Raw genomic sequence first — 18,360 nt, 5'->3', positions numbered from 1 at the left:
TATGAATGCACCTGGAATTGCAGGAATGCACCTGAATTTCATGAATGCACCTGGAATTCCATAAATGAACCTGGAATTCTATGAATGCACCTGGAATTTCATAAATGCACCTGGAATTTCACTGATGCACCTGGAATTTCAGGAATGCACCTGGAATTTCAGGAATGCACCTGGAATTTCAGAAATGCAACTGGAATTTCAGAAATGCACCTGGAATTCCATGAATGCACCTGGAATTTCAGGAATGCACCTGAATTTCAGGAATGCACCTGGAATTTCAGGAATGCACCTGGAATTTCATGAATGCACCTGGAATTTCAGGAATGCACCTGGAATTTCAGGAATGCACTGGAGGAGAAACTTCCAGAGCCTCTCTCTCACACACACACTGAGAGCAACATTCCCAGGAATTTTGCTTGGAAAACTCTGGAAATGTCTCCTGCATCATTCCCTGGCTGTCAACTCCCAAGTGGATTAAAAGGAATTATTGTCACCAGGAATGCAGATTTCCCTGCCAAGATTTGAGGAGGAAATTTTCTCTGCTTCACAAAGTGATTCATTGCCCACGTGCCTCAAATGAAAAATTAAGTTCTCCACTACGACTTTGTTATTAATTAGCTCCAAACGAGAGGACGCTGCAAGATATGGGATTATGCATTCGAATATATCCAAATTATCCCTTTTTTTTTTTTTTTTTTTTTTTTTCCCTCCTCTTTTGTCCCATTTTCTAGGATGCAGCACGGGAGGGACAGGCAGCATCACCCCTGACTGTTACTCTGCTATCTCATGGAGCTTTAATTAAGAATCAGATTAAATTTTGTAAAGTGCAGAACAGCAGGGTGAAGGCAGGACATAATTGAATTTCCCTGAAAAGTAACCAATGGCTCTGGAGATGCCCCAGGAGAGGGAAAAATGCAAAATTCCAGCGCTCAGCTCACAATCCACGCTGGAAAAAGGGGAAAAAAAAATCGTAAAAACCAAAATGGAATATGGGAAAAATCAGGTTTTCCTTTGGAATTTGAGGAAGAATTCCCGAGGTTTGGCAGTGGGGATAAAATGACCTTGGTCACATCCAGCCCTAAGGATGTTTGCTGGGATTTTATCTGGAATACATAAAAACCTCCAAAACAGCTCCCAAACGTCCTAAAATGGGGGAGGAGAGAAGGGAAAAGGGGGGAAAAAAGGAAAAGGGGGAAAAAAGGGGGAAAAGGGGGAAAAAAGGGGGGAAAAGGGGGAAAAAAAGGGGGAAAAGGGGGAAAAAAAGGGGGAAAAGGGGGAAAATGGGGGAAAGGGGAAAAAAGGAAAAGGAGGAAAAAAGGAAAAGGGGGGAAAAAAGGAAAAGGGGGAAAAAAGGAAAAGGAGAAATAGGGGGGAAGGGGGAAAAAAGGAAAAGGGAAAAAAGGAAAAGGGAAAAAAGGAAAAGGGAAAAAAGGAAAAGGGAAAAAAGGAAAAGGGAAAAAAGGAAAAGGGAAAAAAGGAAAAGGGAAAAAAGGAAAAGGGGGGGAAAAGGAGAAAAAGGGAAAATATTTTATATATTTTATATTTTATATAGAGAGAAAACTCTGAGAGCAAAAACCAGAATTATTTCAGATTCCAACACTCCCTGACTTTTCCAAACTTCATCCACAAGAATAAACCAGGACCCAAAGAGCTGCCTAAGGAAACCCTGATAGCAAAAACCAGAATTATTTCTGATTCAAACATTCCTTGACTTTTCCAAGCTTCAGCCATAGAATAAACCAGGATCCAGAGAGAAAACTCTGAGAGCAAAAATCCGAATTATTTCAGATTCCAACATTCCCTGACTTTTCCAATCTTCAGCCATGAGAACAAATCAGAATCCAAAGAGCTGCCTAAGAAAATTCTGAGAGCAAAAATCAAAATCCCAACCAAGTGAGATGAAGTTTCTGATTCCAGCATTCCCTGACTTTTCCAAGCTCCAGCTAGAGAATAAATCAGGATTCAAAGAGAAAACCCTGAGAGCAAAAATCCGAATTATTTCAGACTCAAGCATTCCCTCACTTTCCCAAGCTTCATCCACAAGAATAAACCAGGATCCAAAAAGCTGCTTAAGAAAACTCTGATAGCAAAAATCCAAATTATTTCAGATTCCAGCATTCCCTGACTTTTCCAAACTTCATCCAGTAGAATAAGCCAGAATCCAAAGTGCTGCTTAAGGAAACCCTGATAGCAAAAACCAGAATTATTTCTGATTCAAGCATTCCCTCACTTTCCCAAGCTTCATCCACAGGAATAAATCAGGACCCAAAGAGCTGCCTAGGAAAATTCTGAGAGCAAAAATCCAAATTATTTCAGATTCCAGCATTGCCTGACTTCTCCAAGCTTCAGCCACAGGAATAAATCAGGACCCAAAGAGCTGCCTAGGAAAACCCTGATAGCAAAAATCCGAATTATTTCAGATTCCAGCATTGCCTGACTTCTCCAAGCTTCATCCACAGGAATAAATCAGGACCCAAAAAGCTGCTTAAGAAAAATCTGATAGCAAAAATCCGAATTATTTCAGATTCCAGCATTGCCTGACTTCTCCAACCTTCATCCACAGGAATAAACCTGACCCAAAAAGAAAACCCTGACAGCAAAAATCCGAATTATTTCCGATTCCAGCATTCCCTGAGTCTCCCAGGAGGATTCTCCATCCCCATCCTGCCCAAACCCTGCCCCACCTCACCCCAATCCCAACAGGAAGCTGCACACCCAGGGCTCCTGCAGCTCATTAATGAAAATCTCTCATTAATTGATGCCCTCGGGGTCACCAAGGCGTTTTTGGGGTTTCTGCACGGGTTGGTTTCACTTTTGTGCCTCCTGTGGGTAACAACCTGCAGCTCCTACTGCACGTCAGGGTCATTTTATTTGTTTTTTTTTTTATTGCTTCACAAAAGTGCTCAGGCTCTGGGGGAAAAAGGGAAGGAAAAGGGAAGGAAAAGGGAAGGAAAAGGGAAGGAAAAGGGAAGGAAAAGGGAAGGAAAAGGGAAGGAAAAGGGAAGGAAAAGGGAAGGAAAAGGGAAGGAAAAGGGAAGGAAAAGGGAAAAAAGAAGAAAAGGGGAAAAAGGGGAAAAAGGGGAAAAAGGGGAAAAAGGGGAAAAAGGGGAAAAAGGGGAAAAAGGGGAAAAAGGGGAAAAAGGGGAAAAAGGGGAAAAAGGGGAAAAAGGGGAAAAAGGGGAAAAAGGGGAAAAAGGGGAAAAAGGGGAAAAAGGGGAAAAAGGGGAAAAAGGGGAAAAAGGGGAAAAAGGGGAAAAAGGGGAAAAAGGGGAAAAAGGGGAAAAAGGGGAAAAAGGGGAAAAAGGGGAAAAAGGGGAAAAAGGGGAAAAAGGGGAAAAAGGGGAAAAAGGGGAAAAAGGGGAAAAAGGGGAAAAAGGGGAAAAGGGAAAAGGGAAAGAAAAAATAAAAATAAAAATAAAAATAAAAATAAAAATAAAAAATAAAAATAAAAATAAAAATAAAAATAAAACAAAAATAAAATATAATAAAATAAAAAATAAAAAATTAAAAATAAATGAAAAATTTAAAATAAAAAATAAAAATAAAAAATAATAAATAAAATAAAAAATTAAAATAAAAATAAAACATAAAAAATAAAATATAATAAAATAAAAAGTAAAAAATAAAAATAAATAAAAATAAAAAATAAAGGTAAAAAATAAAAATAAATAAAAAATTAAAAATTAAAAATAAAAATTAAAAACTAAAAATAAAAAATAAAGGTAAAAGCAGGTCCTGGATGCTCAGCTGCTATTCCAAGTTCTGGTGTTCCCATGGGGGCTGAGCTGCTCCAGGAGCAAACCATGGAGGAAAGTCATGCATGGAGCTCCTGCACTGCCAACAAAAAACCAGGATCAGATTTGTTTTTAGGCTGGAGCATCACTGGCAGAGCCCGGTTTTATGTCCAGAATGAGGGGGAAAAGCAGAGCAGGAACCCAAAAGTGAACTTTGTCAGAGCACACAAATCAATGGGAGAAATGATTGGGGAAAAAGAGCAGAAAACAAATTAAAAATCGATTGTGGATTTGATAAATTCCTGCTTCAGCCAAAGCTCCGAGTGTGGGTGGGTGTGGTGGTCTCAGCATTTGTAAAATGTATTAAATAATTATACAAATTATAATTTATATCATTATAATGCTATATAAATATACACACACACACGAGAAGTGGAAATTTTCAGAAGCTGGCAAAAGTCCAACACGATTTCCCTAATGAAGAAATAATAAAAGCTCTGAGTTTTTAAGCTAAAAATAGAAGAGCTGGGGACGGTTGTGACCCAGGTTAGGAAGCCAAGAGCAGCAGACACAGAGGGACAGGGAGGAGCTCTCTGTGCCCCTCCATCACAACAGCCACGGATGGAAGCGTTTGGAAATAGAATTTATTTTGGTTTATTCACCCCTCTGAGTGCACAGGGCTGAGCTGGAATGGCTGCAGGATGGAGGAAAATTGAAGGGAGGGGATTTCTCCCACTTTGCCCTGGGGTTTTTTTTTTGGTTTTTGGGTTTTTTTTTTTTTTTTCTCCGCTCACTCATTTTCACAAATTGCAGGAGACAGCACCAGGCTGGATGGGCCCTTGTTGTGAACCACCACAATCATTCTTCCATTCCTAAGAATCACTTCTAACATTTTTATTTTTAGCCATTTCCTCCAAACCCCAAGTGACATCGTGGAGGGCCTCAAATAAAAATGTCCCTGCAGAACAGAACGAGTCAAATTTTAACAGCAGAGAGATCAAATCAGCAATTAACTGAATGAAAACCCGGGTGGACACCCTTTAGAAAAATATTATTTCAAATCCTTCTGATTCAAACCAACAACAGAGTTCTGATACTTGGAGAAAAAAATAAAATAAAATAAAATAGACGAGGGAGCTGCACCTAAGTTAAACTGCCAAGGAAAACTCTGCTTGCTGCTATTTTCATCCTGTGTTCTATTTTGCACACTAACTAATCATTTCTCAGTTGGATATCTTGTATAAACCATCTCGTACATCCCTTTTTTTTTTTTTTTTTTTTTTAGTTGAAAATCTTATATAAACTCAGCTTAGAAAAGCCAGGCCCTGTAAATTCAGCCCAGCACAAATTTCTGACAACATTTATCACGTGTTTGCACGCTCCACTGACCATGGCAACAAAAAAATTCAACTTCAGGTGCTGCAGCCAAGCAAGGAGATCTGAGCTCAGTTTTTCACATCCTTTAGAACCGTGGATTTCATGGGAAAAGGGGGAAAAGTGGCAGAGCTTGGTATCCCAATTTTCCAAATGAAAAATAATTTTAATGGAGAAAGGGTTAAGTGGCAGAGCTTGGTATCCCAATTTTCCAAATGGGAAATAATTTCATGGAGACTCCTGGTGCTGAGTTGTGTCGCCTCCTCTGAAGGTTCACTGCTGATAAAATTTCAATTTTTGGAAGCAATTTTCACTGGTATCAGTGGACAATTTCAGGAACTATTTTTTGCCCACTGAGGATTTCCAGGAGTAGAAACCCCGAGGAGTAAAAACTCCTCGAGAATGAGATCGTGGCATGGAATCATCTGTCCAAATCCCATTCCCAAAAAAACTCTTGGTCAAGGATGTGATGCCCGGCAGGATGGAGCTGGCAGGAGGTTTGGGAACAAAGTTCCTTCAGCCTGCTGGAGAGAAGGCTCTGCAACAACCTCCTGCCAACCTTCCAAAATGTCCAGGAGGTCACCAAGGAAACACTGGAACACAGCACGAGCTGAAGGAAAAGGATCAGGATGGAGATTTAAAAAAAAAAAAAAAAAAAAAAGCCAAACCGACCCCTGTTTTCACCAGGAAAATGGGCAAGGAAGAGGCTGTGCCCTGAGCTGGTGTCACCTGCACCCCTGGGGGTTTCACAGACCTGAGTGAGCTGTTCTGACCCCCACAGCTCATCCTGCCCCAAGCACAACCACTCAGTGATGTGTGGCCAGGATCGAGGCACAAAAAGGTGTCAAACCCCACGGGAAAACCAACACCAGAGTCCTGCTCAAGCGTGGCTTCGAGAATTCGCCGTGACAATTTGGATCTCAGGGCTGGCAAAGTGACAAAAAAGCACTCGCTCGAAAGGGACAGGGAACAGAGCGTCCACAGGGATGCTCCAGCACTGCTGTGTCACCAGAAGCTGGGCAGGGCTGCAAAGTGCCCCTGTCCTTCCCAGATGGAAATTGGTCACTGCAGCATCTCCTGCAGCCATCCAAGTTTATCCCCGAGTGTGTCCAGGCAGCTCCTTGCCATCCCCTGACCCAAACACTCACCTGCAGAGCCGCCTGTGAGGTGAGCACCACTCACCTGTGTCCCCTCAAACAGCTCCCACACAGCCACGGGGTCCTGGCTCTGCTGCAGAGCCCAGGGCTCCCTCCTCCCCCAGAAAAGGCTTTTCCTCCTCATTAATTATCATGTCCCTTCCCATATAAATCTCGTGTATATCATCTCCTACAGACGTGAAGGTCAAGCTCAGGCTGACCTCTGGTCTAATTTGTACCCTGGCTTTTCATTTCTTTGTTTCCCATTTTGCAGACAAGCCCATAAGAGCCTCCCACTCTTCCCTAGCCTTGGGATCCAGCAGAGATATCCCCAATCCCAAAAGGAAAACAAAATGAAGGAAATTGCTGACCAGCTCCTGGATCAATACAGCTGCACCAAGAAAAGAGGGAGAAGGGAAGGTTTGGAGCACAGGGAGGACAATAATTCCCTGCTCAAAGGAGAAGGAGAGGTTTGGAGCACAGGGAGGACAATAATTCCCAGCTCAAAGGAGGAGAAGGGAATGTTTGGAGCACAGGGAGGACAATAATTCCCTGCTCAAAGAGGAGAACGAAAGGTTTGGAGCACAGGGAGGACAATAATTCCCTGCTCAAAGAGGAGAAGGAAAGGTTTGGAGCACAGGGAGGACAATAATTCCCTGCTCAAAGAGGAGAAGGGAAGGTTTGGAGCACAGGGAGGACAATAATTCCCTGCTCAAAGAGGGAGAAGGAAATGTTTGGAGCACAGGGAGGACAATAATTCCCTGCTCAAAGAGGGAGAAGGAAATGTTTGGAGCACAGGGAGGACAATAATTCCCTGCTCAAAGAGGAGAAGGAAAGGTTTGGAGCACAGGGAGGACAATAATTCCCTGCTCAAAGAGGAGAAGGGAAGGTTTGGAGCACAAGGAGGACAATAATTCCCTGCTCAAAGGAGAAGGGAAGGTTTGGAGCACAGGGAGGACAATAATTCCCAGCCCAAAGGAGAAGGAGAGGTTTGGAGCACAGGGAGGACAATAATTCCCTGCTCAAAGAGGGAGAAGGAAAGGTTTGGAGCACAGGGAGGACAATAATTCCCTGCTCAAAGAGGAGAAGGAAAGGTTTGGAGCACAGGGAGGACAATAATTCCCTGCTCAAAGGAGAAGGAAAGGTTTGGAGCACAGGGAGGACAATAATTCCCTGCTCAAAGAGGAGAAGGAAAGGTTTGGAGCACAAGGAGGACAATAATTCCCTGCTCAAAGGAGAAGGAAAGGTTTGGAGCACAGGGAGGACAATAATTCCCTGCTCAAAGAGGAGAAGGAAAGGTTTGGAGCACAGGGAGGACAATAATTCCCTGCTCAAAGGAGAAGGAAATGTTTGGAGCACAGGGAGGACAATAATTCCCTGCTCAAAGAGGGAGAAGGAAAGGTTTGGAGCAGAGCACAGGGAGGACAATAATTCCCTGCTCAAAGAGGAGAAGGAAAGGTTTGGAGCACAGGGAGGACAATAATTCCCTGCTCAAAGAGGGAGAAGGAAATGTTTGGAGCACAGCACAAGGAGGACAATAATTCCCTGCTCAAAGAGGAGAAGGGAAGGTTTGGAGCACAGGGAGGACAATAATTCCCTGCTCAAAGAGGAGAAAGGAAGGTTTGGAGCACAGGGAGGACAATAATTCCCTGCTCAAAGGAGGAGAAGGAAAGGTTTGGAGCACAGGGAGGACAATAATTCCCTGCTCAAAGGAGGAGAAGGAAAGGTTTGGAGCACAGGGAGGACAATAATTCCCTGCTCACCTGGTTCCATGGGGCTCTGCCTGCCACTGAAAATCAGAACAAAACTTCCATGTCCTGGCCCCATCCTCAGCCCCATATATTCTCAAAGGTTTAACACCTTCTAGTTTATCTTGCAGCCCCTAAGGTTTAATTTGCTTTGAAATAGCCACATTTTATGGCAGTGCCTACATTTGAAATGGCTTTGATAGCATTGAGTAAAATTACAGAAATAAGCAGTCTTTTGTAAGCTCCTTTCTCCTCCTCATGCCCCTCCCTAGCAGAAGATTCTACTTTTAAGAAAGGCATTTGTTTCCATGAACAGACTGCTATTGAAGGTACTACGTGCAATTCCTGCATCATAAAATCCAATCAGCTCCACTTTAAAAAGCACAAACCGACGCTCTCAGCACTTACTGGGCTGCACAGAGCACAATCAATACGTGAGCTTCACCAAAATCCAAAATCCCCAAATGGCCATTGCCCCTTTTCTCCCTGCTCCGAACAGCACAAATTTTTTTTGTGATTCTTGCAGGCACAATTCTGTTACTCAGAGGTGAAGGGGTGGGCACCACAGGCTGAGAGGCACACAAGACACACAAGGTTATTTACAGAGTTTTTCACCTAAAAGCCATGTTTGGATTTCTTCCCTGAAATCTGGGGTTTTCAAAAGGCTTTTACTGCTTTTTATGGAGGGTGATAAAGCTGAGTTTTCCATTAGAAGGGCACCTGTAAAGCAAAAGTTTCTACATTGGAAGCACAGCAGCAAAAGCAAACAGACATTTCTGACACAACTTCAGGTCTGGAGGTGAAATTCTTTCCTTGGAGCCAAACACCAACAGCCCACGCAGGAGAAAAGCCCCAAGAGAGAAAAAAAAATCCATTCTCCAGCCACAAACCCCCTGGGACACTGAGAGATCCAAAAATTAACCCTCTCCAAATGCTGATTCCCAAGGGACTATTGCTTCAAATTCCAGCATTTCAGCAGAGCCTAATGCCACAGGGATGGAGAGCACCAGCACAACTCACCCCAAGCTTCAGGACAAACAGGAATTCCAGAGCCCCTCCTCACCCCAAGCTTTATGATAAAGAATTCCAGGAGATGCCCCGGAGGGTCAGACCCCTCCTCACTCCAAGCTTTAGGACAAACAAAAATTCCAGAAGATGTTCTGAAGGGTCAGACCCCACCTCACCCTAAATTTTAGGACAAACAAGGATTCCAGAGCCCCTCCTCATCCCAAGCTTTAGGACAAACAAAAATTCCAGGAGATGCTCTGAACGGTCAGGCCCCAGTTCACCCCAAGGTTTAGGACAAACAAGTATCCCAGGAAATGCTCACACACCCCAAAGTTTAGGACAAGAAAGAATTCCAGGAGATGTCCCAGAGGGTCAGACTCCAGTTCACTCCAAGCTTTAGGACAAACAAGAATTCCAGGAGATGCTCCAGTGGGTCAGACCCCTCCTCACCCCAAGTTTAGGACAAACAAGGATTCCAGGAGATGCTCCAAAGGGTCAGACCTCAATTCACTCCAAGTTTTAGGACAAACAAGAATTCCAGGAGATGTTCTGAAGGGTCAGACCCCAACACACCCTAAGCTTCAGGACAAACAAGAATTTCAGAGCCCTTCCTCACTCCAAGTTTGGGACAAAGAATTCCAGGAGATTCTCCAGAGGGTCAGACCCCTCCTCACTCCAAGCTTTAGGACAAACAAAAATTCCAGAAGATGTTCTGAAGGGTCAGACCCCACCTCACCCTAAATTTTAGGACAAACAAGGATTCCAGAGCCCCTCCTCATCCCAAGCTTTAGGACAAACAAAAATTCCAGGAGATGCTCCAAAGGGTCAGCCCCCAGCTCACCCTAAGCTTTAGAACAAACAAGAATTCCAAAGCCCCTCCTCACCCCAAGCTTTAGGACAAACAAAAATTCCAGGAGATGCTCTGAACGGTCAGGCCCCAGTTCACCCCAAGGTTTAGGACAAACAAGTATCCCAGGAAATGCTCACACACCCCAAAGTTTAGGACAAGAAAGAATTCCAGGAGATGCTCCAAAGGGTCAGACCCCAGTTCACCCCAAGTTTAGGACAAACAAGAATTCCAGGAGATGCTCCAAAGGGTCAGACCCCAACACACCCCAAGTTTAGGACAAACAAGGATTCCAGGAGATGCTCCAAAGGGTCAGACCTCAATTCACTCCAAGTTTTAGGACAAACAAGAATTCCAGGAGATGCTCCAGTGGGTCAGACCTCAATTCACTCCAAGTTTTAGGACAAACAAGAATTGCTGGAGATGTTCTGAAGGGTCAGACCCCAACACACCCTAGGCTTCAGGACAAACAAGAATTTCAGAGCCCTTCCTCACTCCAAGTTTGGGACGAAGAATTCCAGGAGATTCTCCAGAGGGTCAGACCCCTCCTCACTCCAAGCTTTAGGACAAACAGGGATTCCAGGAGATGTTCTGAAGGGTCAGACCCCACCTCACCCTAAATTTTAGGACAAACAAGGATTCCAGAGCCCCTCCTCATCCCAAGCTTTAGGACAAACAAAAATTCCAGGAGATGCTCCAAAGGGTCAGCCCCCAGCTCACCCTAAGCTTTAGAACAAACAAGAATTTCAGAGCCCTTCCTCACCCCAAGCTTTAGGACAAAGAATTCCAGATGTCCCAGAGGGTCAGACCCCTCCTCACTCCAAGCTTTAGGACAAACAAGAATTCCAGGAGATGCCGCAGAGGGTCAGACCCCAACTCACCCCAAGCTTTAGGACAAACAAGTATCCCAGGAAATGCTCACACACCCCAAAGTTTAGGACAAGAAAGAATTGCAGGAGATGCTCCAGTGGGTCAGACCCCAACACAGCCCAAGCTTTAGGACAAACAAGGATTCCAGGAGATGCTCTGAAGGGTCAGACCCCAGCTCACCCCAAGGTTTAGGACACACAAGGATTGCAGGAGCTGCTCCAGGGAAAGGACAGGGCTGGGGGGATCTCAGAACAATTACAGGGAGCACTGGAGTCTCAAGTGCCCGAAGTTGTGTTCTGCTTTTCGCTCTAATGGCACTGAAGAGAGAGAAGTGATGAGAGGCTGATTTCCCTGAGAAGAGATTCCAGGAACTCCATCCCAACCGTGCCAAACCCATTAATGACAGATGTGCCCTCCCTGGGCCCCGCTGGATGCAGGGCAGGATAAAAACCATCCCTATAAATAAACTTCAATATCTGAGCTGTCCACACCCTGCTCCACGGGATCTTCTGAACTATTTGTCTGGATTCAGGAATATTCTTACCAATGGCCAGGCAGTCCTGAGCACTTCTCCTCCCTGCAGGAACATTTCTTTTTTTATTTTATTTTATTTTTTGTGCAATAAAGCTAAATAAGGTGCATCTCCTACCTGATTCTAACTGGAATTGCTGAATATCTTTATAACCAAAGGAAAAATCATCTGTAAATCCATTAAAAGGAACTAATAGGAAATGCTGGTGCTGATATCTTCCTCCTCAAAGGAATTTCACTTGCACAGAGCCACAGCTCCTCCCAGGATGGGGCAGTTTACCCACAAGTACACTGGCATTGTATTTATATTTTTTGGCAATAAAAAAGGGTTATGGATTGAGGCTTTGACAGTTCAGCTGCCAATTTTATCCCAGTGTGGATGACCAAAAGCTCAAAAAAAAAAAAAAGATACCCAGCCCAAAAATCAGTTAAAAATACAATTCTGCTGACACAAACCAAATTACAGCATGAATTCATGTAATCCACAGGCTCAGATAACAATGAAAAGCAGATTATATTTACTTTAATCTCAGCAACACACAACCTCAGCAACCTGTAAAAGGATTAAGCAGGAAGAGCTGCTAATGCAGAAGTGTAAAATTCTAATTGAACACCGAAAGAGGCAGATTGTGTTTATTAAAACGAGGGATGCAATTCCACAGGTCCATTTGTCACTGCTATCCCAAAACTGCTTCCCTGGATTCCAGGGAGAGCAATTTCCCAACTGAGAATATTTCTAAAGTGCTTTATTTTCCTCACCATTGTGTGGAAATGCCGTGATGAATTTTCATTCAAACTCTTGGCTCACTTTTTTTTTTTTTTTTTTTTTAATATATATATATTTTTTTTTATTTTTAAAGTATAAATTATGTCTAACAAGAAACACACCAGGGATCTCTTCAATCCCCAAAGGCACTTTCTTAAAAGGAGAGAGAACAAAGGAGAAAACCTCCCAGCATGTGCTTTCCAAAGCAGCTTCTTAGGACAGTATCAAGAATGACAATACTTGAACATTAAGCTTTTCTTTTTCATTCTTTGATCCGTGCTTAATTGAATTGATTATTGCAAACTGTGTAATGATTTCCAAAATGCTGGAGTGCAAGGAGAAGATCACAACAATCTAATAACCAATTTAAAGAGATGTAAGAAATATTGAAGGAAAGATTTAATCACTCAAGTATACTCCTTCCAATTAGAAAGAGCTTTAAATAGCTTACCTTGAGATAAATTAAGAGTCTGGCTGCAATTAGACAGGAATAGTAATTAAGATCAGGAAAATTCACATGTGCCTCAGCCTATGGAGTGAGGGAGAACAGTGCAGAAGAAGAAACTTTGCAGATACTTTTATTTCAGCAGCAGAAATGGGAAAAACCTTCCCCAGTACCCAGAAATTCAGGAACGTCACAAGGTTTCCATCTGCAAATTTAGGTTTCATCTTATCTGATTTTTGTTTTTTTTTTTTTTTTTTTTCTTTCCCCCACAACAGAACAAATAATCCCAAATTGAGGCCAAAAAGGCTGAAATGCTTGTGGGTAAGGAAATACATTATGGGAAAGGCAATTTCATGATTAAAACTCCATGAAAAATTGTGGCAAAACTGCGGCAAGTGAGACTGACCACTGTTCTTCTGGAGGGAGCAAAAACTTCAATTTTCCTTTGGCAACAGCACCCATCATATCACATTCCCTAATTTCCACATGTGACATAACCCCGGGCTTCTCTGCACAGGAAGGCAACAAAGTTTTCAAAACTTACTCAAGTTCTTCTCACAAACTTTTTTCTGGCCAGGCAAAAAGAGTCCCTGCCCAAGTATTACAGCTGATTTTCGTTTTTTAAAGGTCACTAACTCTGAAATCAATCCCATTTGTTAATTAATCAGAGCAGAGCCATAAAAGGTTTTACCGAAGAAAATGAAAAATAATTAAAGGAATTCACTGGTCGTTCTTCAAACAGCAGAGTCTTAACCACAAACCCTCCCTGAGCCACCTTTCAACTCCCAGAAAAAAGAACTTAAAAGAACATTTTCTGGGGATTTACTCCTGTTTATAAAATCCCCGGTGTCCCCAGCCACGATGGCAGAGTTTTCCATGAGCCACATTTTTCTGAGCCACATTTTCCAGCTGCTGCAGCACCTGAGAACCTGGAGAGCTGCGGGGTGACAGCCCCAAGCCCGAGCAGATTTTGTGCCCCCTCCCCTTCCTGACACAGCAGGACCCGCCCACAAACCTTTTAAAATTCTCTACAGTCTAAAGATTAAAAAAAAAAAAAAAAATTAAAAAAAAAAAAATCACAATGTCCTGAGGTCTTCAAAGTATGAATTGATGGAGTAATGACTTTTTTTTTTTGTTGTTAAGCAAAGAAAAAAGCTCAGCTTTTCACAGAGTGCCATCCTCCAGTGCCTGCCTGCAAATACCTGAGCAGAAAACTGAAATTGAGAATAAAACAGCAACTTTGGCATTTCCCCTCCACATCCCTGAGGCAGAAACAGCACTTTAGGAAAGATGAATTTAAAAACTGCGATTTCTCTCTACTGGTTCTCAAAGAGTGATCAAAGAAGGGGTTTGGGATGATTTTATTCCCTATCTCCCATCTCTTTTAACTCTTTTGGAGTCAGCCTTGCTAATAAAGGCATCACACAAACCCAAGCTGGCTGCTGTGCCCCACGAAACTCTCTTGAGTTAAGTTACCAAAACACACTATTCCATTTGCCACGCTAAAATTAACAAAAAGTCGAGCACTGCAATCGCATCTTAACCCTTTGATCTCGTTATGTGGGAGGCAGAGTTTGAAAAGGCAAAAAAAAAAAAAAAAGAAAAAAAAAAAAAGAAAAAAAGGCTTAAGGATTTTACACAGCTCAAGCGATATAATACGGTCTGAAGATACCCAGAAAAACGGAGGCCAGGGGAGGTTTTAAAGGAGGATCTGAAGTCACACAAGTCGGGACACACTCGAGATTTGAGATTTCTTTACCAGCTGACAGCTCCTTAAGCATCTAAAAACGAAAGTGCACAATAGCTTTGATACACAGAAAACTGAGAGCTACCGAACCTCAGGAGAATGCCAAAACGTTTCCTTAGTCATACTTGACATATTCCGTAGTTTATATTACACATTTAACACCGTCTACATTTAATATTCACCTGCTTGGTGCTGTTCCATGTAGGAACCTTAAAGGAAGAGGCAGGGGAATCCTGGTGAATAAATAACGAGCCTGTGACAACTGCGAGCAAACTCTGAAACTTTTGAACACCTTGCAAGGTGTGCAGGGCACAGCCTGCACCCACAAAACACACACGAAGTTATGGGCGGGGGGGGAAGCTTTTCCTTGGATTTTTTTGGGTGGATGTCACCACCCTCTATCCAACAATTTGGTTCCTCAAAATCGCTGATTATTGTGCGCGTTACAGAACCCGAAGTTCCGCGTTCGGCAGAGCTGCTCCCGCTCCTTCCCCCCACCCCTCCTCCCAAGGGTGTGCGCACCACAAAAAAAAAAAAAAAAAAAAAAAAAAAAAAAAAAAAAAAAAAAAAAAAAAAAAAAAAAAAAAAAAAAAAAAAATTAAAAACCAAAACAAACCAAACCAAAAAAAAAAAAAAAAGCCCCCAAACGCAGCGATCCCCGCCCCGGGGAGAGCCGGCCCGGCTCGGAGCGCCCCGTTTCCATGCGATTCTCAGGATGACAGGGACGGCCGCCAGCTCAACACCGCGGAACTCCTCCACATCTGCTTGTGACGTTCTTTATTTACCGGAGGGCCGGCGAGCCGCGCTGCCCGCCGCGCTCCCCCCGCTGTCACCGCGGCCACCCGGGGCCGGCTCCCTACGCCGGACTGCCCTGCAAACTTCGCGGGGAGCCCGGCTTTCCGTCCCTCCGTCCCCCCCGCAAGCCCCCCAAGCCCCGCGGGGGCTCCCCCGGCCGCCGCCCTCAGCCGGCAGCAGCGCGGCCCCCGAAGCGGCGGGCGCGGAGCGGAGCCGCCCGCGCTGCCCCGGCTCCCGGCTGGGGCCGCCCGGCGGAGCTCGGCCGGCCAAAAAAATGGGGGGGGGGGGGGGGGGGGCGCCGAGGGGAGGCAGCTCCGCGCTCCGCTCCCCAACCCACCCCTCCCCGTCAGCTCCCCCGCTGCCGGCCGAGCTCCGCCACGCCCGCACCGCCGGCGTTCACCTCACCGCGGGTCGCTCTCGGCCGCGGCCCCGGCGGCGCCGCGGGGGGACCCGGAGCTGCGCTTTACCTTTAGTTCCGCACTGTCCGCCATCTTGCGACTCTGCGCGCAGGCGCAGTGAACCCCGCCGGGACACCGCCCCCCCCCCGCCGCCGCCCCGCCCGCCCGCAGCGCGCAGCGTTTGAATCGCGGCGCCATTTTGTGCCTCCTCCATCGGGCGAGGGGGGAGTCCCGGCCGCTCCGAGCTCCGCTACCGCGGCTGAGGCGCCGCCGGGGTTCTCGGTGCTGTCCCCGAGCCTCCCCGGGGCTGTGGCACCGCCGGGGTTCTCGGTGCTGTTCCCGTTAATGCCGTGTGGCCGCCGCCCCGGCCGCGAAGTTTGGCGGCCCCCGCGGTTCCTCCATGGCCGTGAGGGGCGCGGGTCCCTGCGGGCGCCCCGGCTCCCCTCAGCCTTGCGGGCGCGCTCACCATGCGGGGGATGCGCATTCCTGCAGTCAAAAATCAGTTTATTAAATTCAGATTTTACAGCTCCGCCTCCTGCGAGTTAATCGGCGGGTTTAAAACCTTTTAGGAGTGGAACGGGATGGGGCCGGGGTACCTCTGAGGGCTCTGGCGCGACCTCCGGCTCCTGGTGTGCTCCAAGCGGTAAATGAGGAACTTTATTTCTGGGAATTACAAGCTTTATTCCGGGGAATTAAAACTTTTATTTCCCCTGGGCTATTGCGGAGAAGTTCAGGAATCATGGTGAGCTTGCCCGGGTTTTCCTGTTGAAGCACTACAGGTGTTTTAGGAGTCTCAAACAGCAGAGTTGCGATCCAATTGTGTCCGCTTCTTTTCAATTTTGAAGAAAATTTGTGTTCTTCCAACAGCAAGCCAGGTAGCGAAGAGGGGAAAAGATCTCCCAAAATTCTGCCTGGCAAGACGATGCCATCAGATGTGAATTTGCATGGATTAAATATTAGTATTTATGTCATTATAGCTTGATTCAGCTTTTTTTCTACCTGTGTGTTACTCTGTATAGATCACCATGACGATTTCCCTCCTTGGCCTTCACCTTAATGCACAGAACAGGACAAAGAAGACAAAATTTCCTACTTTGCCATAAAATCCATCACCCTACGTTCAGAAAACACTTTAGATTATGGTCACTGAAAAACAAAATAAAACTTGAATGGCTCAACTCTGCAGGTTAAAACTGTTGGATCCACAGTGGTAAAGATAACCATGAGTGGTAATTAGAGGATTAAAATTTGTAACATTTAACTCAGAGGTTTACCCAGCATTTAAAATTAGGTCGTTTATGTTAAAAGAAGAATGGGAGAGAGGTGCCAGATGTATTTAAGGAGTTTTTTTTTAATATAGTGCTGTTTATTGGTAAGAATATTTATGTGAAGTCCTGAAGAAAACAACTCCAAGTAGGGATGACAATGGACAAAATTTTATGGATTTGGACCGAGGTGGACAGGTCACATATAATTAACCCAGAAAAGGAACATATATAAATTATATATATTCAATAAACACATTTTTGATGGCCTCTTGTTTGAGGTGAGGATATATATGAAATCCTGATCTGCTGAGCAAATCAAACAACTCTTCCCAAACATTCAATTTCCAAGCATTTCACCCAGAAACATTCTCCAGGTGCTAACACCTTTTTTTTTTCTTCTCCATCCCATTTCCAGAGTGCACTTTGGTGGAGTTGTGCCACGTTCAGAGGAGGCACTCAGAAAAATGAGCAGCAATTAGAGAATCGTGTGAGTAATGAGGATTTCTCTCCTGGTTTGGGGAGGGGGGGTAGGGTGCTCGGTGAGATAGCTTAAAAAAATAAAAATAAATAAATAAAATAAAAAGTCAGATGACTCCAGCACGCCCACAGCTCCCAGAATTAGCCCATCTATTTCAGTGCTCTGAGCCAGCCCAGTGGAGAATTTGGAATTATTAAATCCACGTCATAACCATGATCTAATATGATCAATGAGTTTGGGTCGAGTTGAAGGAATTTGGCTGAAAAGATCTAGAATTGTGTGGAGACGAATCTTTGCTTTATTTCAATATTTTATTTTATTTTTTTTTTCCCCTGAATGAGAGTGCTGCACAGCAGAGCAGCTTTTCCTCTGTTTCTTCACTTCCTCCCAAATTCAGTGGGATGTGGATGTGTGCTTGGAGTGTTTTGCTAAATTATGGCACAACACTATCAAACTTGACACGTGGCCATAAACCACAGAGTCCTCTCTCAAAACTTGCTGGAAAAAAAAAAAAAACAACAACAAAAAAAAAAACCCAGCCCAAGAATGGCTTCAACTCCATTAAAAATAAGGAAGGGAACTAAAAAAGAGGATACAAAAAAATCAGGTTTAAAATGATCTTACCAGTGGTTTTTACAGACAAACCTCACCCAGGCTCTTCATTTTCAATTTTTTGGGGGTTTTTTGATCGTTGCTCTCTTTTCAGAATATACTGGAGGATGGAGAAGGAACTTAATGAGAAAAACAATCTGTGCTTCTATTTTTAGGCCATTATTTACATGTAGTGAAATTTTGTTCCTCTCTGCTCCCGAGGCTCAGATGATGGTTTATTGCCAAAAAAAAAAAAAAGCAGCTTTTTGTTAGCACACAGTCATTTCCAGAGGTGCTCTCAGTGGCTCCAGCTGTGCCAGTGGTGGCAGCACTCAGATCTGTCAGGGTTCCCTCCCCATTTCCAAATTGAAATTGGAATTTTGGTATTTTGGATTTCCAAAAAGAAAATCCCTGGGATGCAACTGGAATGGGGGAGAACAGCCCCCAAAACAATCCTTCAGTTGTCTGAGCTAAAGCTATGATTATTTTTTTTTTATTTTTATTTTTAACCTCTGTGGGAAAAGAAAATGAAAGCTCAACATTTCCCTCAACCCTCCCTAAAATTTCGATATTTTCAATTCTCAATTTTTCCAAAGTTACATTTCCCCCTTTTGGCTGTAGTAA

The 18,360-nt window shown here is 44.2% G+C and overlaps 1 protein-coding gene across 2 annotated transcripts in view; it reads right to left on the bottom strand.

Annotated features, from left to right (window-relative positions):
• The window catches only part of PIAS1 (protein inhibitor of activated STAT 1), a 59,977-nt gene extending 44,365 nt beyond the window's left edge, over window positions 1–15,612 (bottom strand). For both annotated transcript variants that reach the window (XM_088172734.1, XM_088172735.1), the window contains exon 1: window positions 15,469–15,612. In XM_088172734.1, coding sequence (XP_088028860.1) covers window positions 15,469–15,597 — 129 coding nt within the window. In that variant the 5' untranslated portion in view covers window positions 15,598–15,612. The remainder of the gene's footprint in view (window positions 1–15,468) is intronic.
• Window positions 15,613–18,360: the final 2,748 nt, after the last annotated feature.

The sequence above is a fragment of the Sturnus vulgaris genome, chromosome 13 (assembly GCF_052056855.1).
Source record: "Sturnus vulgaris isolate bStuVul1 chromosome 13, bStuVul1.hap1, whole genome shotgun sequence".
In the NCBI taxonomy this organism is placed as follows: Eukaryota; Metazoa; Chordata; class Aves; order Passeriformes; family Sturnidae; genus Sturnus; species Sturnus vulgaris.
Note: the sequence above shows the minus strand (reverse complement) of the source record. Positions and strands in the feature narration are given on the sequence as shown.